Source organism: Triturus cristatus, chromosome 7 (genome assembly GCF_964204655.1).
Source record: "Triturus cristatus chromosome 7, aTriCri1.1, whole genome shotgun sequence".
Classification (NCBI taxonomy): domain Eukaryota; kingdom Metazoa; phylum Chordata; class Amphibia; order Caudata; family Salamandridae; genus Triturus; species Triturus cristatus.
Window position 1 is genome coordinate 519,134,710 of NC_140590.1, and position 24,339 is coordinate 519,159,048.

The 24,339-nt window shown below is 45.6% G+C and overlaps 1 protein-coding gene across 9 annotated transcripts in view; it reads left to right on the top strand.

The window, feature by feature from the left end:
* Nucleotides 1–24,339, top strand: part of TNRC6C (trinucleotide repeat containing adaptor 6C) — an 854,353-nt gene that overhangs the window by 329,734 nt on the left and 500,280 nt on the right. For all 9 annotated transcript variants that reach the window (XM_085616884.1, XM_085616886.1, XM_085616885.1 and 6 more), the window contains one exon: nt 14,885–17,506. In XM_085616884.1, the coding sequence (XP_085473010.1) occupies nt 14,885–17,506 (2,622 nt within the window). The remainder of the gene's footprint in view (nt 1–14,884; nt 17,507–24,339) is intronic.

Consider the following 24,339-nt stretch of genomic DNA (forward strand, 5'->3'; position numbering starts at 1 on the left):
GCACATGCTAAACTATTGAAATGGTAGTAGTGTCCGCAACACAGACTGTAAAACTAACTGCTTTTGTACCTGGGTTATCCTGCAATGTAGAGTACTCGTGGTTTTTCTACTTGGCACCTTCTCATGCGTCAATGCTGTTGTCATAGCCATATGCATATTGCTGCCTGTTGTGCCCAGTCAGTTCTGGTTTGATGGGTGCTGAGGCAAAATGACGTGCATCACAATCAGGTCGTTTACTAACAGATGAGTGCCTCTTAAATACCAGCAGGACCTGGTGTAAGAATAAGCACATAATAGCTTACCTGGCATCTGGGCTCCACCCCACACCTACAGACCTTTCAGATGCACTGGCCTCTAAGATTATCTCCCGATTTCCCCACAGAAAACCAGACGGGCTAAAATTGGTTCCATCACCAAAATGCTTCTTGATCTCATTGACCCCTAATGCACCTCATTGTCCTTTTGTCCTAGTGCCCAGCTGTTCACACAAAACAAATATCACCCTGGTTTATGGAGTATTAGAATACTTTATTTCGTTCTTTCCCTCTCCCTCTATTCCCAAGACAGTATCAAATAGGAGGCGGCACCACTTTGTTTGATTTACACCAGACGGGAGTGGTAATTGGAATTATCTCTACATTCGATGAGCCTGGTTCCAAAGCATTTCTCAATCTCAGTGGGCTTGCTGATACGAAAGGTTGAAGCTGACATAAAAAGGTTGCTAGGTAGAATGGCGTTCACTTACTGATGGATTATCCGTTGCCTTCTATTGTTTGTCTCAGTACCATTTCAGAATCTGATTGATGGGCGCTGTCTCGGAGAGCTGCCGGCTTCATTTTCTTCTTGTGAATTACACTGGTTACACATCATTGCCTTATCGCATCAATATGTAAAAAAAGGAAATAAAGTCAAGGGGAAAAACATGTGCATGTCAGTTCTGGAAGGTCAAAGCCAAGATGTAAGCAGTGTGGAATAAGCATTTCTTATTTTTTCCATTTTCTGTTGATGGTCTGCTAGAGAGTAGGGCAAGATGACTGCAGTCGTCCGTGCAAACACAGTTGGGGACAAACATCCTGTTAAGTATTGCACACATGGTGGCAAGACTTTAAATTCTGGATGTCGTCCTGATGTGTGGACGAAACGTGACCTTTCAAACCGGTCATGGAATCCATTTTAGACACCGTCTATTAGGGCGAAGCCAGTTTAAATTTCGACTGTATTTCTCTAAGGACGGAATTTTCTTGCTATTCGACAGCTTTGAGCAGATCCTTTTATTGTTTTACTATATAGACCAGTATGAAAGTGTTAAAACGTGAATGTCCCCTGCTTGTTACACAGTAGTGTTCCCCATGTGTGAGTGGCCAATAGCAATATTTTTACTTGAATAAAAGCTGGTTGTGCGTTCGATCTCCGAGGTTTTCTCCATTTTTTAAGCTTATCAAAGTAACACTGCCCACTGCAACATGTTGAAAGATAAAGGGACTCGCTCTGCTCAGTAAACTAAAATGGATCAATTTACCTCAGCGCAGGCTAAAACTGTTCCTCCGGTGACAACAGAGGGTCCCTCTGGGGCGCAGACACTAGCTACCAGCGAGAACTGTGGCCACATGTTGGAGAACAAGATGGATGCTATATCTCTGGAGGTTAATCTCCTGAGAATGGACATAGGGCAGGTATGTAAACAAGCGATCCAAAAGGAGAAAAAATTTGCAGCATATGAAACTGGAACTAGCAGAACTTGTAATACTTGTGCGTTCCTAGTCTGCGCTGACCCACCATCTGGATAATAGAGTTGAGGATGTGATGGGAAGGGTGCACGGGTATAACCTGCGCTTAGTAGGTTTTCCAGAGTGGGTGGAGGGATGACACCCAGAAAATTTCTTAGAACTCTGCCTAAAGAGTGCCCTTTGTCCTGTGGAACTCTGCGCTTTATAATTGAGGGCACATAGAATGCTGATCCCAATGCATCCACTGGGCACTCCAGCCATAGCCCTCATCGCCAAGGTTGTAAACTACAAGGAAAGGAGCATCATCCTGAGATGGGCCAAGGAGCACTCTGAAAGCTGCTATGATGGGGCGTTCGTCTGGATCTTCCCTGATTTCATGCAAACAGTGCAACATATGTGATGTACATTTTAGCCTGTTAATCAGACACTCAGGGCAATTGGACTGAATTATATGCTGTGTGTTTTGCATGGTCTGGGACTGGCTGGCTGTTGGTAACCAGGCTGGGACATTAGGGAGCAGCTTCGAGCTTCGTTGGTCTAGCCGATCTACGCTATGATCAAGACAGTCTGGCTCCTGAAGTGGGCAGTGGGTGCGGGGCAGGGTTGGGCACACTGGTGGTGGAGGAAGATGGGATATTGGGAATGAGGGAGAACTCTCCTGACCACTCCTGTGGAAGCCTCTTTGGTGGATTGAGACTGTTCTCTGGAAACTCCAGGAGAATGATGCTGATAATGTTGGCAGGATAGGTATATTTTTGCCTTTACATAAAGTGGTATTACTGGGTTCAGAAATACAGTAATTGATACTGGTGCAGACTAGTGCAACGGTTGGAGTGCATAGTGATAGAGGTTGGTTAGCTAGGTAGGGCAGCTTGAGTGTTTACTTCTCTCAGCTGCGGGGGTGCCTAAGGGTTGTGGTTGGAAGGGATGGTTACATCAATACTCCCTTGTACTTCATAATAGTGTATATCATGCTATAACTATACTGATCTAAGGAGGGGGTGGAGGAATGGGAGCTTTAGTTTCAGGAAGCCCCTTGATCAGTTTGTTCAACGGATCGCATTCATTGTACAGACACTCTTGTAAAATGTTTAGAAGTGTTTAGCCAGGATTTTGGGGGGGGGGGGGAATGAGGGGGTTGCCTAATTCAGATAGATATTGCGCAGAGTGAAGTCACAGTAGGTTCTAATCGGCTCCATTTTAGTTGGCATCTTGTGGCGTCTGCCGTTCCCCTATGGCGCTGACTGAGGCAAAACTGGCACCAGTTTGGGAAATGTCTACATGGCCCGCATTATAGGATACTGACGTGGAATGTCCATGGGCTGAATGCTTACACAACAAGCATTTGCGAGAGTTTAAACTATTGGCATTGTAAATGACAATGCCTTTTATTATCTGTTTCGATAACTAACACATAAATAAAAGGCATTGTCATTTACAATGCCAATAGCTCAAACTCCTGTAAATACGAGAACTATTGCATTTCAAAGAAGCTGCTGCCATTGTCCTGGACTGCTTGGAAAGTGAAATGTTGCAGGAAAGCATATCGTGCCTGCAGTAGGAGAAACTCATTAAAGAAAATAGTGCTTACATTCTGAGTTAGTGGTACCGTGTAACAACCGAAGTAAAAGGGCCAGTCCTCATGGGAGGTTACAAATGAAGACAAGGCTGTACTAAGGAGGGACTAACAAGCCTTTTAACGAATCAGAAGCCAGCATTTACGAAGGACAGTGACACAAGTTAATGGCGAATATGGATGAGGAGTGGACGGGGCTTCAAGTCCATACTCTAATTCAGCAAGCCTTGCGGAGCAGCGCATGCGCTGGCCAGGCTCGACCTAAAAAAGATATGGGTAGTCTCATTTCTTAAACGACACAGGATTGATATTGCTTGTATTAGGAGACCCACCTCATTCAGGCAAAATAAATGTAAGAATAAAATTCGGGTACATTTTGATTCGTCCACTTTCTCAGCTTTTGCTAGGGGTTTTTCAATCTGGGTGGCGGCTGGAGTGCCATTTAAATTAAATTATTCAGAGGATGACTTTGCAGGGCTCGACAAATCTACTCGCCCGCTCGCATTTGCGAGGGAGAATTTTTGAGGACGAGCTATTTTTAGGTCCTACTCTCCCTTTCTGGCGAGTAGGAAGACAAACTAACTTTTGTCCTCTGTATTTAAAAACGGAGCAAAAGTGACAAAATAACAAGATTTAAAGGCATTTGTATTGCTCACAAAGGGAATGAGCAATAAAGATGCCTTTAAATCTTGATATCTTGTCACTTTTGCTCCGTTTTCAGAGACGGAGGTCAAGTAGGTTGCAGTGAGGTAGAGGGGATTTTCCAAGGGACTAGACCTGCAGGACTAGTACCATTTTTCTGATTTTTCGAGCCCTGTTTTGAGGTTCATTTCCTTGTGTATGGTACACTGGATGGGCAAGAAGTATGTATTGTTAATGTTTATGCCCCTAACAGTAGCCAGTATTCTGATGGATACATCTGCCAGTGGATTCCTCACCTTGTGAATATCCCCTGCGCCAGCATTCCACGGAACTTTTCTTTCCCAGCACTCCACGTCGATGTGGGCGATGTCGCAATGCATCTGCTCCGCACGCGACTCCGTACGACGTCACCGGAGCCATAAGAAGCCCACGTCGGCGTGATGACGTCAGTTCCCTTTTTTCCGCGCCGTCGACGCGCAACGGTTTTTTCCAGTGCTCTCTAGCTACTTTGTAGTTTAGCTGTGTTACTGTGTTAAATTCAGTATGTCTTCGACGAGGAAGTCGGGCTTTAAGCCCTGTAGGGAATGTGGAGGCCTGATGTCCATGACGGATCCGCATCAGGACTGCTTATGGTGCCTTACTTCAGACCACGATATGGAAGAATGCGGGTGCTGTAGGAGCATGAATCCTAAAGCGCTGAAGGAGAGGAAGACTAAGCTCTTCATGAAGAAGATCGGTGAGTAGAAGAGAGGGAGAAAAAAAGAGAAGTCGAGGCGGGGGTCATCAACTTCGAGGTCGTCTAAGTCCAAGAAACACCACAAGAAGAGGAAGCATTCTTCTCGGCGTCAGTCCTCGAAGTCCAGGAAGTCGAGGTCGGCTTCGCCCCGTCGACGTCGGAGCAAGGACTTGTCACCTTCTCCTTCTAAGTCTCCGAAGTCTCCCTCGCCGAAGCGGGCTCCAGCTCGTTCCCCGACGCAGTCACCGGCTCCGTCTAAGGCTTCGACTCCGGGTCAAGTGGAGTCTGATGTTCCTTTGGATGAGCAAGTACAGGAAGAGGCTGCTCCGGTGCCGGATGACTCTGCTGCTCCGGTGGATGATACTGCGGAGCCGATGCCGGTGACTCCACAAAGGGATACAGGGTCGGTCCCTTATCCCCAATTCCCGGCTCCAGGTACAGATTCCTCAAGCTTTCTGAATGCCATGTATGGTATTTTTAATAGGGCTGCCTTCCCATCCGGAGCACCAACTGGTCCCGTGGGTCCGATGGCGTATACGCTAGGGGTGCCGCAGCATTATGCTCAGGCCCCCTTTCTGCCCTTTATGCCGATGGCGCCTTCTTGGCAGTTTCCGGCGCCGGCTGGGGATCCGACTCTACCTCGGATGGACCATCAGTCTTCGGAGCCTTCCTCGACGCCGAGGCCGACTCAATCGGTGCCGCATCCGGCGCCGCCGACTCCACCTATGGCGCCTCCGACTCCGGTACCTCTGGCTCCACCGATGCTGCGTACGACGTCGACGACGCCGGCTCCCCGGATCCGGTCAAGACGGGAGGCCCAACGGGTATTGGAGGAAGGGAGATATCGAGCAGAGGTGGAAGAAGGTGAAGTCGACTCTTCTTCGGATGAGTTTGAAGGGATAGAAGAAGCAAGTGGTTTGGATACTACCCCAGAGTGGGAGCATACTTCTGCAAGATCTTCTCCTCCACAGGAATTGGCACCCTACCATGTGGTCATTAAGAAAGCCGCAGAGTTGTTAGATCTGCAGCTACCCTCTGTGGAGTACGAGTCTAACCTGCTTACGGAGGTGTTGCACTCTCCGACGTCCGCTTCGGAGCCTTTGTTGCCTTTCAATGAGGCCATCTTGGAACCGGTGTTGGAGGTGTGGAGGAAACCTCTTTCTTCTCCGGCGGTTTGCAGACAGGTGGCAAGAAGGTACAGAGTTGCACCAGGAGATCCGGATTTTTTGTCAACGCATCCATCTCCGGAGAGCCTAGTTGTGCAGGCTTCATGTTCAAAACATGCTTCGGGTGCTTTCCCTCAGTCTCCGGCTGATAGGGAATCAAAGAAAATTGATCAGGTGGCCAAGAAGTCCTTCTCCTCAGGAAGTATGGCGCTGAAATCATCTAATGCCACATGCTTGCTGGGGCGTTATGTTCATGCCTTGATGGACTCTATTAAATCTTTGGCCCCTAAGTTGCCTGAGGGGGATAAGTCGTCCTTCTTGGAGGTTGTTGCGGACACTCAGGCGGCTGCCAGGCAGGTGATCCAGTCTGGGCTGGATACGGCGGACTCGGTGGCAAGAATTATGGGGTCGTCTATAGCCGCAAGGAGGCAGGCTTGGCTCCGTTCCTCTGGATTCTCCGCGGATGTTCAGGCCACATTGGTTGATCTGCCCTTCGACGGACAGAAACTGTTTGGGGAAAAGGCAGACTCTGCCCTTCAACGATTTAAGGACAGCAGATTGACGGCAAAGTCCTTGGGTCTGCAGGCTCCTACTAGGGGTACAGCTTTTCGTAAGTCTAGGGGATTCGGAAGATCATCCTTTCGCTCCTTCCGACAGCCCCAACAGCAGCAGCAGCAACAGAAGCAGAATTCCCTCTATAGGTCCTATAGAGGGAAGCAAAGGGGTCCGAGAGGTTCTGGACGCAACCCTTCTTCTTCCTCCTCTGCTCCAAATGAGGCTTCAGGGAAGCAGCCCTAGATCCCCTATCCCGGATCATGTAAGACCTGTGGGGGGGTCGGGTGTCCTACTTTCTACGGGGTTGAAAATCTGTTACAACCGACCTTTGGGTTTTGAACCTCGTAGAGACTGGGTACGCCCTTCCCTTTCGGGAGTTTCCTCCCCCTTACCCTCCTTGCCAAGGTTATTGCTCGGAAGACCATCTGCTTCTCCTGCAGAAAGAAGTTCTAGCCTTGCTTCAGAAGGGTGCAATAGAGGTGGTTCCGGAGCAGGAAAGGGGTCAGGGATGCTACTCCCGGTATTTTCTGATTCCCAAAAAGGACGGCAGATTGCGTCCGATTCTGGACCTCAGAATCTTGAATTTTTACCTGAGACAGGAGAAATTCAAGATGCTGACCCTTGCGCAGGTTCTTCAAGCGTTGCAGCAAGGAGACTGGATGGTGTCGCTCGACTTACAGGACGCGTACTTCCATGTCCCAATCCTGAAGTCGCACAGGAAGTATCTCCGTTTTACGGTTGGGTCGCAACACTACCAATTTGCGGTCCTCCCGTATGGTCTTACTACCGCACCTCGAGTCTTCACAAAGGTGATGGCAGTGGTGGCTGCTCATCTCAGGAGGTCGGGGATCCTGGTTTTCTCTTACCTGGACGACTGGCTTCTGAAGGCAGAGTCCCCAGAGATAGTGCAGCGTCATCTGCAGGTGACTTCTCAGCTGTTATTCGACTTGGGTTTTTCGATCAATGTACCCAAATCTCACCTGGTGCCCTCTCAACGCAACCTGTTTATAGGGGCAGTACTGGACACTACTGTGTCGAGCATTCCCTCCTCCTCAAAGGATTCTCGACATTCAGGAGATGGTCCCTTTATTCCACAGTGGAGCGGTTGTTCCAGTTCTGAAGGTCCTTCGCCTGCTCGGTCTGTTCGCCTCCTGCATTCTGTTGGTCAACCACGCACGCTGGCACATGAGGGCGTTCCAGTGGTGTGTCAGCACAACGGGGATCTCAGGGAGTCAATCAAGATCTCCAGAGAAGCTGCAGCGGATCTGTCTTGGTGGAGAGTAAAGGGCAATCTGTCACAAGGAAAGCCCTTCCATCTACCTCCATCGGTGGCCACAGTGATAACGGATGCATTCACTTTAGGGTGGGGTGCACATCTGGGGGATCTGGAGATCAAAGGGCTTTGGTCTCCAGGGGAAAGGTTGCTTCACATCAACCTTCTGGAATTGCGGGCGATTCGTTTGGCGCTCAAGGCCTTCCTCCCTTCCTTTCGCAGTCAGTCGATTCAAGTCCTGACAGACAACACGACCGCGATGTGGTATGTCAACAAGCAGGGAGGAGTGGGGTCTCTTTGTCTATGCAGAGAGGCTCTGCGTCTTTGGTCCTGGGCTCAGGACCATCAGATTTGTCTGTAGGCAAATCATCTGGCCGGGTTGCTGAACGTACGTGCGGACAGTCTCAGTCGGCAGTTCTCCACCGACCACGAGTGGAGGCTCCATCCGGAGGTGGTTCTTCACGTCTTTCGGACGTGGGGGTCTCCTCGGGTGGACCTGTTTGCCACTTTCGAGAACGCGCACTGCCCGTCATTCTGCAGTCTCCAGTATCCGATGCAGGGGGCGTTGGGGGACGCGTTTCAGTTGAGTTGAGGTTTGCAGCTCCTTTACGCGTTTCCTCCCATACCCTTGATTCCTCGGGTTCTGAGGAAGATTCGCCAAGACCGGGCCCAAGTTATATTGATTACCCCGGATTGGCGAAGAAGGGTGTGGTACACAGATCTTCTCCACCTCTCCTCGTGCCCTCCGCTCCATCTCACTCTGAGGGCAGACCTCCTCTCGCTGTCGGAGGGGCAGGTTCTACACCCCCACCTCCAGAGCTTACACCTTCATGCCTGGAGATTGAACGGGGCAACCTGAGTTCGTTCTCTCTCCCACCTGATGTGGTGGATGTTATTTTGTCGGCCAGGCGACACTCCACCAAGTCCATTTACTCCTACAGGTGGTCGAAATTTGTTAAATGGTGTGGAGAGAGATCTATTGACCCTTTAAAAGCCCATCTTTCTGAGGTGCTTCAGTTTGCTCTTTCCCTGGCTCAGAAGGGCTGTGCTGTGGCCACGGTCAAGGGCTATCTATCTGCCTTATCGGCTTTTCTATGCCTTCCAGATCAACCGTCACTTTTTAAATCTCTGGTTGTTCTGAGGTTTATCAAGGGCCTCACAAACATGTTTCCTCCCACTCCATTTGTAATGCCTCAGTGGGACCTTAATCTTGTTTTAACCTTTCTGATGGGGTCCCCATTTGAGCCTCTACATAGCTGTCCTTTGAGGCTGTTGTGGTTTTTCTTGTAGCCATAACCTCGGCAAGGAGGGTGAGTGAGCTTCAAGCTCTTAGTTCTAAACCCCCGTTTTTAACCTTGCATGCTGGAAGGATGGTTCTCAGGACCAGGGCTGCTTTCCTGCCAAAAGTTGTCACTCCGTTTCATTTGGGGCAGTCCATTACTCTCCCTGTTTTCTATCCTCCTCATCCTTCCAAAGAGGAGGAAAGGCTTCATCGCCTGGACCCTAAGAGAGCTGTAAGCTTTTACTTGGACAGAACGAAGGACTTTCGTCTGGACGATCAGCTCTTCGTGGGTTATGTTGGACATTCCAAAGGAAGAGCGGTGCACAAGCGCACGTTGTCAAGATGGATTATCCTTGCCATCAAGATCTGCTACGCACTGGCTGGTAAGACCCCTCCTGAGGGCATTAGAGCTCATTCAACTACAGCTAAGTCATCTACATCTGCTTTGGCCCGGGGTGTTCCTGTGGCAGACATTTGTAAAGCCGCGACTTGAGCCTCCCTCCATACCTTCGCAAAGCATTATTGCTTGGACTCTGAGATGAGGAGGGAGGGCCACTTCGCGCGCTCTGTGTTGCAAGACTTTCTGGTGTAGGAAGGTGGACACCCTCCTCCGGGAGTGGGGACTGCTGTGGGAATCGATTCACAAGGTGAGGAATCCACTGGCAGATGTATCCATCAGAAGAACAAGTTACTTACCTTCGGTAACGCTTTTTCTGGTGGATACAGTATCTGCCTGTGGATTCCTCACTGACCCACCCGCCTCCCCGTTGTCCACCTTTGTATACCATGAAAGAGGTCTTGTGAGAATGTTTTGATATTTTCTTGTGCATTTGTTGGCAATGCTGGTTTGTTTAGCATTTCTTTTATTTGTATGCTGTGTATATATGTTGGTATACTGTATACTGTGTATACTTGGAGTTGTCGTTGGTTCACCTGTTCGCCTCGAAGGCACGGAAAAAATGGGTGGAACTGACGTTATCACGCCGACGTGGCCTTCTTATGGCTCCGGTGACGTCGTACGGAGTCGCGTGCGGAGCCGATGCATTGTGACGTCGCCCACGTCGACGTGGAGTGCTGGGAAAGAAAAGTTCCGTGGAATGCTGGCGCAGGGGATATTCACAAGGTGAGGAATCCACAGGCAGATACTGTATCCACCAGAAAAAACGTTACCGAAGGTAAGTAACTTGTTCTTTACAATAAGATACAGGACCTGCTTGATGCTCTGAATATATGGGCGAAGGATTTTAATTGCATCCTGAATGGATTGCTAGATTACCCCCAAAGCAGGGTACAAAAGCTCACAAATGTTATGGAGTGCATAGATATATGGAGAGTTTCATCCTACAGCCAAAGAGTATTCTTGTGATTCACTGACCCACAATACCTATAGTAGGTTGGATTGCATTTTGTCTCAAAATTGGCTGCTTGTTCTGTGCAGTGGGTCCAATACCTAGGCAGGTTTGCGTCGGATTTCTCTCTGCAAATGCTGGAATATACCCTAGGGCTAGTGGCAGCAACACATTTTACGTGTTGACTTTAGACGGGGCTACTCACTGATACCACATCTTGAAACCCATGGCGCAGTTATTGAGCACCACTTTGAGGGTTGTGGTGTGGGGTAATTTCTTGGTCTGATTTATGGGGTTTGGAGGCATTTACAAAGGTACTTAGTTACAAGAGGAGAAGCTTGTGGAGGTGCAGCGCCTGAATTGTACCAGGTTTTCGCTGCACAATCCTCGCTCACTCGCTAAGGTGTAAAATAATATCTGGCCCATTCTGGCGAGAGGAGTTCTAGCTGGCAAAGACCAGGTGTTCTGTTCATTCAGAAAGTGAATGAGCAATAAAGATTGATTTTAAGCTTGTTTTTATCTTGTCACATTTGTTGTGTTTCAAAGACAGAGGAGAAATGTCAGTTTGTCTTACAGTTTGTTAGTTATCGCATCCTGGAGATTGATGATTGCTTTTCATGCTTTAATTGCAAAGTTAGAGGATTTTGTAAAGTGAATTGTCTGACAATCCTGCTCGGGTACAGGGATTGTGGAATGAAGGGTTGTAGAATGCCAGTTTATTTTCTTTCTGACACACATTTAAATAGCATGTAAAGGAACTGTGCAAATATTTTTTTTCAAAGCCGCAATTTCTAAAGCACTTTTTTGCGATTATGAAATCTGATTGAAACAAAGATTTTAATAATAAAACAAATCAGAGCACTTGGTGATGACACTATAGTTCTATCGGCAAAACTGCATGTCGGTCTGAATGTTTCTTGCCATATCAGTGAAAAATGTGCTGTCTGTAAATGACAGTGCACTACCACATCATACATTAGTAATATAGTTATTACAAGTGAGAGTTTCTTAACATAACCTAGAAACATTCCTGTCCCTTACCTGAAGACAATGCTATAAGTGAACAAATAAGCAATTCAGGGGTTATGTGTATCCTATATGTGTGCTAGATTCTTATTACACAAGGAGCAAAGTTTAGTCTATTAATTCTAAGAAAATTATTTTGCTGAGCAGACATGCTAAACTCACATATTTGAAGGTGCTCTCATATGTGATGAAGAAAAAAGGCGAGACTGTGAAATAAAATATTTTCCAACCTTTTCTGTAGTGAGAGCTGCTTCTGGTCAGTGAATATCAGACATCTCCACGCCCAGCTTCATTAACTTAAAGCCTAATGTCCATAGACACAGATACTATCGTTTGAACTAAATACTTTGAACAGGGGCATTATGACAGGGCTGCCATGTGCGGGTCAGAGCGTGGCCTTTGAGGATGTTTCAACATGTGTGCATATGAATGGGATATATATGTGTGGGTGACTGAAAGACTGTATTGTATGTACTTGTGTCACAGGACATAACTTTCACCATAATTGGCAGTGTTACATGTCTAACACAAACATACAATGTATTTTTTTTAAATAGGAAATAATTAACATGTAGAAAAATGTTCTTCAAAAACATTTTTCTGCACTCGATAAATTTCTCCTACTTAAAATAATGTATATTTTTTTAGCTATAAATATGGTACTGTGTCTAACAGTAACTGGGAGCAAGATGTCTGCTGTCTCTGAAGGCAAAACTTTGAAATGGGAGAAAACTAAACTTAAGAGCAAGGCTCCCAGTTTTCCCTTTTTTACTGATTTTTACAGATAAACACAGACAAAAAACAAAGTGTTTCCTGGTTGCATTTATTTTAAAAAAATGGAATAATACAGAAAATGTGGCTTCTTTTGAGTGACTTTCTATACTATCTTCATCACTTCCAAGCCAACCGCTGAGCAGATAGATGTCATGGGGAGTTAAAAACCAGATGAGATTTCCTTAAATAACATATGTCAGCATGCATTTGTAGTATATTGCTAATATTTAACAGCAGGTGTATTGTTATTTTAGATTTAGCTACCTAATTTGGTAAAACACAACAGGCGTCAAAGTATGAGTGTGCATTTATCAGTTTTAATAAGTGTGGAAATATACAATTTTACAACTTCTTTTATTCATAGAACACAAAATAAATATGGATAAATACAGATGGAAATGTTAAACAAATAAATACCATAAAACCGGTAGCCCTGCTTAAGAGTTAACTTTGTTTATATGGATTCCATAAATCTCATCATTTACATTTTCTCCCTTCCAAAGTGCCACATTTTCAAACCGCAGGCATCTTCCTCCCAGTGGCCTGTAAACATGGTGCCATATTTATAACTGAAAAATACAGCCATTTATTTAAATGTGAGGAATTCAAAGTGAAGATACATGCTTCATAAAACATTGCAACGTAATTGGCCAAACTGAAAGTGGTGAAAAATATTAAGACTTAGGGGCCGATTAGAATGGCGGGCGGACGAAAGTCCGCCCGCCACCCTAGCGGTGCTGGGACCGGCCGCCAGTGGTGCAGCGGTCACGCACCGGCAGTTAGGATTCCATAGCGGCGGTGGCATCCTCTATTCCCACCATTGTGGTGCTCACAGCACTGCCCGCCACAATGCTGGGAATACACATTGTGCATTGTAATGCACAAGGTGACAGGCACCACGCGGTGCCTGCCACCGTGTCCATGACAATGTAGGGGGGTACCCCATGTACACCCGCGAATCCCCCAATACCCTGGGGGTGGGCCCCCGTAAGCAAAATCCGCCTGGCTTTCCATGGGCGGGGTCTCCGCCATGGAAAGCCCTGCACCGCTGCCTATTCTAATATGGATGGCGGACACCGCCACCATATCCAGCCCCTTTTCCACCCAGTTGACTGGTCGACCGGCTGAAAACCGGCAAGCAGTCTTTCCGTCGGCCGGGGTCCCCCGTCATACTAATATGGCGGGGGGAAATGGATGGCGGGCGGAGGGAAATGTCTGGCGGATCGCCACCGCCATGCAGGCGGTGGCGATCCGCCCAACATCGTAATCAGCCCCTTAATTTTTAATAGAAATATTTTTCTTCATTTTAAATTTCTCCCTTTTAAATGAACTGATAATTTTGTGGTTTAAAAAAAAAAAAAGGAAAAAAATATTAAACTAGCCGAATGGGGATGAAGATTTGATTGAACATTTGCAGATCTGGGTGGATCTACTAGATAGTCTTGCAGGATCAGTTGTTTCACGGTGGGTACTTCCACGCATGTGTAAGACTTGGGAAGAACCTATGCAATCTACAAGAATGGTTGTAACCAACCGGTCTACTGGATGCTAATTGCACCTTTCTTGACGGCAAAGATTGTCAAGCTGTGAAATATACTGGTGAATAACCGAGTAATGTACGTTTCGCACTACTCCTGCATTTTAATATGTTTGTATTGTGCGGGGGATGCCCACACTTTATATGTATGTACCATATGATTAAGGATCTGAGACTTGCTGTGATTACTATTTGTGCCATGCACTTGCTGAGCTTTGGTTTTGTAGTAGCAAAAAACGAATAATAAAACAAAAAGATCGTTGTAGGTATACCATTCGGTGTCACAAGGTATCTGGTAAGGAGTTTGAGGGAATATTTAATGAGGGATATCTGAAGAAGACGTCCACTAAGTTTCAGGACTCAGGTTATCTTTTGGTGTCAACCTAGCGCTCATGGGTGGGCCATAGATAATTCAAGTTATGACACTATTGCTGAAGACAGAAGATTAGTAGTGGATCTCGGTCTTGCTCACACAGTATTACTTAACTGAAAGGTGCGTTCATATAATGATATCAGTTGTGGTAATGTAACCAGCGAAACCCAGTAAATAAGGATAAGCAAGTTTACAACATTCCAGTTTTCTGGTGGCAAACAAACTTGTAAATCTATCGCAGTAATTGTGTTTCTGTTTTTGCTTACATCCTTTAAATATTACTTGTGAATATTTTTTTGAAACCATTATTCCGTTATTTGCTCAACTCACTTGCTGAGTGTTTCTAACTTCTAGGACCATATCAGTACATTGAAGTGAACTGCATTCTAGAAGAGACAAAAGGATTTTGTGCTTTGGAATTCCTTCTCTTGAGTTAATCCTGCTTTCTTTTGTTACTTAGGTGAACAATTATCTGACAAAAGAAGCTCGGAAATTACAAGATTTTATAGAGAACATGAGTGTAATAACCTTTTCTTGTTACCATATTTAAATGCATCTAAGACTCATTCCTTCATATAACAAAGACAGGTGCATTTTTCCTTCCCAGTTCAACATTTGGTGTTCCGAGGAAATATTGTCAATGAGACAGAAATTTGTTTGGCCAAAAATGTTAAATAAACAGGACTTATTCATAGTCAGAAAGCATACGTGCAGTGCTCTGTTGTTTCTCCATCTATTTTCTGATAACAATAATGCACTGAGTTTGAGTAATAGTTTCAGCATATAGGCAGTACTGCTGTTTCTGAGAAACTGTTTTATAATTAATATTACATTTGTTTTGAGATAATCTATTTTTACCTTATTTCAGATCTTGGGCACAGTGGACTTGGAGACCACTATGACAGTTCCCAATGGGGTCAGCAGTCCACTTTCCGAGGTGAAGCCAATTGCAGCTGGGATAAAGTGATAATAGACCGCACTGATAAGGAGGCGTGGCCTTCCATTACAGGAACTGAGACTGTACCTGCCTCGGAATGTACTACAGACACTGAAGCTGCCTCTAACTGTGGGTCGGAGAATAGTAGCATGGCTACAGGGAGTGCCCAAGGCAACTTCACTGGACATACAAAGAAAACCAATGGCAATAATGGCATCAATGGAGCACTCGTCCAAAGCACTTCTAACCAGAATGCCCTTGGAGCATGTGGAGCGAATGGCAATGGAAACTCAGCCAGGGGCTGGGGCGTGGCCCCAGGCTCCAACCCTGGACTTTCCCACTGCTCTGCCAGTAATGGAGATGGAAAGATGGACAACATGATTGGGGATGGTAGAAGCCAAAACTGCTGGGGTGCTTCCACCTCCAATGCTGGCATTAATCTTAACCTTAACCCTAATGCCAACCCAGCTGCCTGGCCTGTTCTTGGGCATGATGGAACTGTGGGAGGAGCCAATCCTCCCAGTATTGGCAGTCCAGTCAGTGCCATAGGTCCGACCATGGGGAACCAAAATGGAAACCCAGGTGGCAGTATGAGTGCGTGGGGAAGTTTGCTGCCACAAGAGAGCACAGAACCACAAACGTCCACTTCTCAGAATGTGTCTTTCAGCGTACAACCTCAGAACCTTAACACTGATGGACCAAATAACACTAGCCCCTTGAGCTCTTCACCAAACCCTATTAATGCAATGCAGACAAATGGACTGCCCAACTGGGGGATGGCTGTTGGTATGGGGTCCATCATCCAGCCCCACATAAAAGGCCTTTCTGGTGCTAATGGGTCATCAGTTTCTCAAGTGAGTGGGGGCAGTGATGATGGAATGAGTGGCTCAGTGTGGGGAATGTCCCAAGGTAATTCTGCCACATTAAGCAGCAATTCTGGGTTTAGTCAGGGGAATGGAGACACTGTGAACTCTGCACTAAGTGCTAAACATAATGGATCCAGCAATGCTGTACAGAAAGAAGGAAATGGTGTCAGTGTATGGGATTCTGGGCTATCTGCTGGTCCTGGAGCACTTGCCTGGGGAAGGGGAGGAGGAAATGTTGGATGTATGCATTCTGCAGCATGGAGTAATGCTGGTCGTAACACCACCAGTGGTGTGAATGGTGAATGGGGCAAACCCCCAAACCATCATTCCAACAGTGACATCAATGGGAAAGGATCAACAGGGTGGGATAACCCAAGTATTAGCTGTCAGCATCCTGCCAATGATCAAAGGAACTCTTGGGCCAAAGCTGCAGCTACCGGCACCACAACTAGCGATGGGAGCAATGGTAGTGCTGGAAATCAAAATGAAGGAAACAATGGACCGGGAGGAGCTAGTGATGGGCGAAGGGGGGAGAACGGGATTATCGACCCAGGACAAATCCAGTTGCCACGACAGGACCTTGATCCAAGAGTCTTGTCTAATACTGGATGGGGTCAGACTCCTGTTAAGCAGAACATTGCCTGGGACTTTAATGAAGCAGCACGGGCTGAGCGAAAGAACGATGGTGGGACAGATGCTTGGAGTGGTACAACTCCTCAGCCTTCAAACTCAGGGGGGAAGAGTGAAGGGTCCATCGTGAACAGTACAAATACCTCTTCAGTATCTGGGTGGGTTAGCTCCCCACCTGCTGCTTCAATTCCAGCAAACACAGGCTGGGGAGAAAACAACAAACTGTCGAATGGCCAAGGGGGTTGGGGTGATTCTGCTAGCTCTACTTCTGTTAATGCTGCTGCTGCCAAAAGTGTCCATGCTTGGAGTGGGCCTGCAAATCAGGAGGACAAGTCACCTGCCTGGGGTGAGCCTCAAAAGCCCAAATCTCAAAATTGGGGGGACGGGCAGAAATCAAGCCCAGGCTGGACTTCAGGGGGAGGAGACTGGGTAGAATCTTCAGCCCTCTCAGGGCACATTGGAGATGGAAAGAAGAATAGTCCTGGGTGGGATAATGACCACAGGCCTGGAACTGGTTGGAACGATACTACAGCAAGGTCTGGGAATAGTGGGTGGGGGAACAGCACAAACACCAAGGCAAATCCAGGTACAAGTTGGGGAGAATCATTAAAACCTCTTCCTCAGCAGAACTGGGCCAATAAGCCACAGGACAACAATGTGAGTGGCTGGGGAGGAGCTTCATCTGTTAAACAGACCGGGTCCGGATGGGTGGGTGGACCAGGTCCAGTACCACCTGTGCCTGTCCCAGTGCCAGCACCAGTAACTGTACCTCTCGCCGCCAAACATAAGGAAAGCAACTGTGAGGCCACTGGTTGGGAGGAGCCGTCACCACCCTCCATGCGACGCAAGATGGAAATTGATGATGGTACTTCCGCCTGGGGTGATCCTCATAACTACAATAAGAAAACTGTTAATTTGTGGGATAGAAACAAACCAGCTAGTCAGAACGGCACTACAGCTGCCACCACTACCACCACTACTAACGCAAATATGGTTGAGCCACAGCCAGCTCACCATTCAAGTGCCCAGAGAAACCGGTCCCCACTTCTTGGTCCAGGTAGGAGCATCCTTTTTTCACTAGAAATATTTTGAGAATATTGATTTTGTGTTTAAGATACAGGAGGCAATGAAATAGTCTGGGGTTTAAAAATATAAAATGTATGTATAGATATGTATATAAATGATGCAGTAATGTAATAATTTCTTTATCTGTTCAAGTGCTAAATCCAACAGTAAGAATGCAAGGTGATTTCCTCCCCAGGGGTCACTATTTACTTCATTTCATCTAGCTGTAAGTCCACATGACCTTCATTTTCATCTAGGGTCAGTCAGCCCACATCATTGGTTTTCTTATTCTTAAAAAATGCACTTGTCTTACTGCTTCTCCAGTCCATTCACAGTCATATCCCAGGATCCGAAGAAGTATCTCAAGAATTCCTGGCAGAGTTAAAAATGCTATTGGGTGCCTGTGCTCGAAAAAAGGTTCTAGTATTAAAATGGACAGTCTTCTCAAAACTCCTGGCAGAGTTTGAATTGTTATTATATGCCAGTGCCCTGGAAGAGGTTCCTGCAGAGAAATTAAGGTCAGCCTTCTGCTACCTTTATTTCTTGGACCACCTCCATTCTGGTTTTAGACCTGGATATTGTGTGGGACAACTTGCTTTCATCCTCATTCTGACTGTTTACTATGCTAGATCTCTCGGTGGATTTAGACTTGGGTGATCACTTCCTCATTGGAATATGTGTTAGAGCATTGGGGCAAGAACTCTGTTGGTACAGCTACTTTCTTTAGTATAGGGCCCAATGTATGAACCATGACACCTGTATTTCCACATTCCTTCCTATTAACTGTGGAGTTCCTCGTGGTTTTTTTCTTTTGCCACTTCTTTTTTTTATTTAATATCTGTCTCTTACCTTTGTTCCATCGGATTTGCCAGTAGGGTGTAAAATCTAATTCCAATGCTACTACTGCACCAGTTTAAGGATTCTGATCACTTGTGTGAATCTTGCTTGGAGCTGCCATGTCCTCTTCTCCAGAGAGAATCTGAACTTATTCAACCGGAGCAAAATTAGCCTTGGTGTATTTTCTAGATATGTAGTTTTTAGTACCATCCACATTGCATGTTGTTGGAACTAAAGACTTCAAGCATTTTTTCTGGATTATTTATTCTTTTGTTTTTGTCTTGGACAGGCGATGTGTCGCTGTGTTATTGTTGAGTTTTCCGTGATGTTGCTAAGAATTTCAGGATGTCATTTGTAATGTGACATACAGAATGTTATCTGTGTGAGGTCTGACGGAGATGAGGGGAGGAGATCGTCAGTTGGAGCAGAGGTGCCAAGGGTCTCTTGCTTTGATTTTGTTGGTAACAAGTGGAAGCAATAAAACTGGCTCATATTTTTACATTGTGAGTTTAAATTTGTTGAATTTCCACTGTGCTTTTCGCCTCTATGGCATCAATATGGCTGGTACTTGCTGTGTTTACTCTTCACGTATTTTTTTGTGGAACTTTTGCAAAGGATAATCGTAGGCAAGAGATCAGGATGTGACAGTAAATACCTTTATGGTGACTCTGGCACTTCTCAACCAAGGCCTTTCTCCTTTACCAGTGCCCACCTTTGCATCTGCCCTTTGTTGCCCACTCTGCACTTCCATCTCTTTGGTGCCACATATTTTGTTTGGCTGGTAGAGGTTAAGTAGTAGTAGAGTTTTATACCCAGGTGGGGTATTCGTAAGCAATGCCCACTGTGTACAGTTATGTTTAAATTAGTTTCAGTCCGGTCTGGTAAATGGCAGGGAACCCTCAATTTGAAGATAAAAGAAAATACTGAGTCTCGGAGTCAATAAGGTAGGAGCTGTATTTCTACAAATCAGGCTTACCCGAAAGTAGCCAACACAAAATCAGATCCTCAGTTGAACAGCAACTCTCCATCCTATATCTAAACAAGCATTTGCACTGCAATAGGCCTCACATTTATGCGAGTTTCAGCTATTGGCATTGTAAATGACAATGCCTTTTATTTATGCTTAAAAACCTAAACATAAATAAAATGCATTTTCATTTACAATGCCAATAGCTCAAACTTGCATCAATGCGAGACCCTTTTCATTGCAAAGGCTTATTTTCACTCCCTTAGATTGCCGCTAAGCTCCACCCCCTCATGCGAGGGAGGGTGCCAAAAGAGGAGGCAAGCGTAGACTGAGGGGAGGGAGTGGGCAGCAAATAAGCCTAAGCTGCTCCAGGTTCAGCGCAGTGTCCCTGAAATGGTCGCCTTGCTTATTATGAAAGTAAAAAAAATAAGAGCGCGGCGCCCACTTTAGGGACACCGCACTCAGTATTAAAGTAAAAAAAAAAAAACGAGCGCGGTGTTCTATAAGCAGGCGCTGCGCTCCGTATTAAAGTAAAAAACACCAAAAATACAACCAAGCCCGGTGTCCCTTAGCGGGCGCTGCGCTCTGTATTAAAGTAAAAAAAAAAGAAAATGCAACCGGGCGCGGTGTCGGGCACGCACTCAGCATGCAGATACAAAATAAGCAGCCACCATTGTCCCCAGTGTCGATAAATAAAATAGTGCTCACCCACTTATAAGGCAGACCCTGTAACAAGCCAAATAAAATGTCCAGTTGTTATGGGTGGTAACTAAAGGAGGCAAGACGGTACCAAGGAGGGACTAACAGGCCTTTCTACGAATCAGAAGTCAGCATTTAAGAAGTACAATGACACAAGCCAATGACAAATATAGGCAGAGAGTAGGCGGCGACTTCCACTACATACTCTATTACAGCATGCCTCGCAGAGTGAGCAGTGCATGCGCGCTGCAGCTTGGCTCGACCTAAAAAGGCGAAATCGGAGAAAACACTTTTTCAGTGAAAGCAACAAAACTTTGGAACGGCCTGCCAAAGAATATTCATATGACTTTATTAAAACCTTGTTCTTCTCCAAACTGAATATCACAAAGAATAATTTCTAAACTTTAACCCAACTATGACCTTTTAGGAGCACAACTTACACCCTGTAACTCTCTTCAGAGGTTGAGTTAATAATCATACGATCGATATTAAATAAAATATGTGAAACCATTCCAAACGAAACCCAGAGGTCACTGCCCTCAATACAAAATAGGAAACGTATGACCTTACCAAAGAAAGCTTAGAATGAGACCAATACCAAACAGGCAAAAAACGAGACAAAAACACAAGTCAGGATGAAATTAGACTATAAACCACCCAAACAAAACTTATGAAACTCAAAAAAATATAAAAAAATTATGATTGTTATAACCTATGGTTCAGCATTCCGTCCATCATTTGCTCTTTTTACTTTTGTCGCCCTAAGTGGGAGGGTATGCCCAGACGTGGGTCCCGTGCTCATGTGCCACTGGATTCAAACTAGCTTGGCTGATGAGGGGTGGTGCCCCAATATCTGTCATAGGATGCTTGTTTCTGGTTCAGGGAAGACTTGGCTTGGCAGTTCGGGCTGTGCTGTTCTCATAAGGAACAGGGTCAAAACTGATTTGCATATAGCTGGGTCTGAACTGGGGCGGCGAAGTGTGCTAAAGAGCGATGATGGATTCAACCCAGATCTGTGACTGGAGGCGAGTGTCTGAAAAGTTTCAACGATCCGTCCATCATTCATTCTTTTAGCCTATCGTGGTTTGCAGCACTTAAAAAAAACAAAAAAAAAAAAATAAAACACTATAACCACCTACACCTGTGTCCAGCAAAGAAACTCCAAATGTAGTACTCTTACAGTTCTTCCCCAGTAGTACCTATCTCTCTGTATAGCTAGCGCTAGCCTCAACACAAATAGCCTGCAATCGTGCCCTCTATTTCCTACACTCTAATACATCTTGGAATCAGATACCAGAACGCTGTCACCGTACCCTGCCGACTCAATGAAAAATTCACAAGAAGACAAAAAAGTGGCTAATAAGAGACGAGTTAACACATTATGCACCTTCTCCACCCAGTCAAAAAAGAAGGGATCAAGTATTTGAAAGGCATTACAAAATATGCGTATATATGAGTTTGATTCTGATCCATCAAAAATTAATTCCATACTGCACTGACTTAAAATCTGAAAAACAACTCCCTCTGTATGTGTGTCAGTATTTGAATAGCACAAACCTTTGTGGAAAGTAACATAGCTCTGCGCTAATTTCACCTTTAACCTGAGTTGGGACATGTGTATGTATTTATTATTTCCATAATGCTAGACCATCTTGGCACCTAGACTGAAATGAAAACCATCCCATGTCTTTTAACAGATAAAAACACCATTTAAAAATTCACTCTTGTATTGGAGTCTACAGTCTTAAAGACCACATCCCAGTCCTTGACTAACAATCATTCCTACCCCGTGCATCGACTGGCTATAGTCCAATTGGCCCCAATATATCACCTCTTCAAGGAACCGCTTAGTCCTATTATCTCTGTGCAATCTGGGACTCTAATTCCTGTTGCCTTCTTACTATCTATTCTAAATATCTCGTGCCACATCTTTGAACCCTGTGGAGAAAAATTGCCTCTCTAAAAGCAACAGCCTAAGTGCAAGCCAAAATATAATCCTGGGTTAAGGAGGAAACTAACAAATTAACAGCAAAGACTGGGCTTCCCTTGTAATTCATCCCTCTACAAACCACAGCAGCCAAAAGAGAATAGAGTGCTGCACCGAAGAACAAGTGCGTACTTCTTTCTATTCATGAGAAAAGGGTAGTAGCAAGCCACATTACACTAGTAATATTCAAGGTTTTAGCTCTTGCACACTTCATTAGCATAGTACCCTGTTCCGTTTATAAATATCGGAATGTCAGAAATGTTACAAATATACTGACTGTGCAGTTTGTAAACACTAGACCTCTAGCTAATGCAAGTGCTGACCTGGGAAGAATTGGGAAACCCTTTCAGATGAGTACGTTTCTTGGAACTTCTCTCACAACCCAAAGCAGATTTCTGGTTCAGGCACACTTCAGTGTACTCTGGAAGGTCTTAATTGAGGTGCTCATGTTGGCGAACATTGACAAAGCTTTGCAATCACACTGGTGAAGAGCCCCGAATGAAGAGGAGCTGCAGGGCTGAATGGAGACAGGCAGAGTTTAAAGGGCGAGCCTCGAACATTCATCGTCTGAGTAGCCAATGACTCTGCTGGAGCGACTGCGCAGGCTTGCCAGGTGCAGCTTGAACACTGCTGTGATGAGCTGTGTTGCACCCGAGGAAATCATAAAGCATGGATGATAATGAGGAAATCAACAGGCCTGGGAGTTCCAACAGGAATGAGCTCGTCTGGTGGGCTCCTGAGGTCTGGTGAGGCCCCAGTGGAGGATGCAGGGCACGGATGGTAGTTGTCTTTGGGTGGTGAACGCCTAGGTGATGGAGCCATCATTTTGAAATGCGTCAATAGCCCTTAAAAATACTGCAACACGGTCATACACAGATGATTGACTACATTTAATGTTTTTTTTGGGGTGGGGGAATAAATATAATTCATTTTGGGCAGTGTCCCATAATCCGCATTATGTAGGAGCATCCGTTTAGTACATATCATTTTCCACTCCTCCGTCTGTATAAACATGGACAGATATTTCAAATGCAGTATAGATTCTGATGGTTAATCTCATCAGAATCTGACAATTTGTAAATATTCGAATAAGTAACATGTTTGACACGATCCATCCTGACACGAAAATTTAAGCACGATCTTAGGATGACACCAATAATTACAACCAAGCTACATTGGAGATATATGTCAGACAATTGTCCATAAAACAGTCCAAAAACCAAGAAGCTGAAAACTGGAATTAAACCCCACTCCCATCCTCTCCTCGTGCTATGGCCCTGCCGCTGATACAAATTAAGTTTCTTAACAGTGGTATGGGTGCCCGTGATATAACCATCCAACACCTAGGGTGTTTCTAGTATACATTTCAACACTGTTAGGGTGCATGTAGTACATTAGATGGATCAGGCTCTGGGGGCGACTTGATCCTGTGGCTTCCTCAAATAGGATAACATGGCCGACCATGCTCTCAGGTCGTCATCAAGCTTATCATTCTTACGTACGTGTCGGGAAATCACTCTACGGCCTTGGGCCATATCACCAGGGTGTTGGATCCAGGTGGTAACTCGGTAAAAGTTGACCACACCATGCGGGTTTTGATCGAAATTTTTATTTATTAGAGGAGTTGCCTCATATTTAAAGAGGCTATGGCTTCCTCTTTGGTAATGAATTGCCCACCGGGATAATGGTCCCCTATAGTATCACATCCTCCATCTCTGTACTGACATTGAATCAGTGATTTGCATAAAGGGTTGCACTACCTAGATTGGCATATCCGGGGTATAGGGGGTGCGGTGAAGCATTCTTCGAACCACTCCTTCCCAAATTCTCGCCACCAACGGAATAATGTAGGGCGAAATGGAAGGATCCAGCGAGCTGCTCATTAGTAAGACCGTGTGGGGCTCTTCCTCGTGTGTGCCCTGCAAAAGTTGTTTTCCCCAATTGTCTGAGTATAACCAATGAATTGCAGGTTGGCGGTGTATATTAAAGTTCCAGATGTTGAACCTCTAGACCTCCCTGACCCAGTGTTCTTTGAAGTGTAGTTAACTTGAGTTGTGTACGATTATGACCCCTAAGAAGATACACTATAAGACTGTCCAGTGTGTGAAAATAGTGCCTAGGGAATTGCATGTAGGGTACTTTAGAGTGCGTTGAGGCACTGCGTTGAGATGATCATTATTACAATGGCTAGCCTGCCCATGAGGGAAAGGAATTAATCCTTCCACAAATTGATGGATTCCCGTAGGCCCTCTATTACCCTTCCTATGCTTAGAGCTAGATAAGTTAGTGCCGTGTATGTTAAACAGACACCCAAGTAACTGCATCAGTCGTCCAA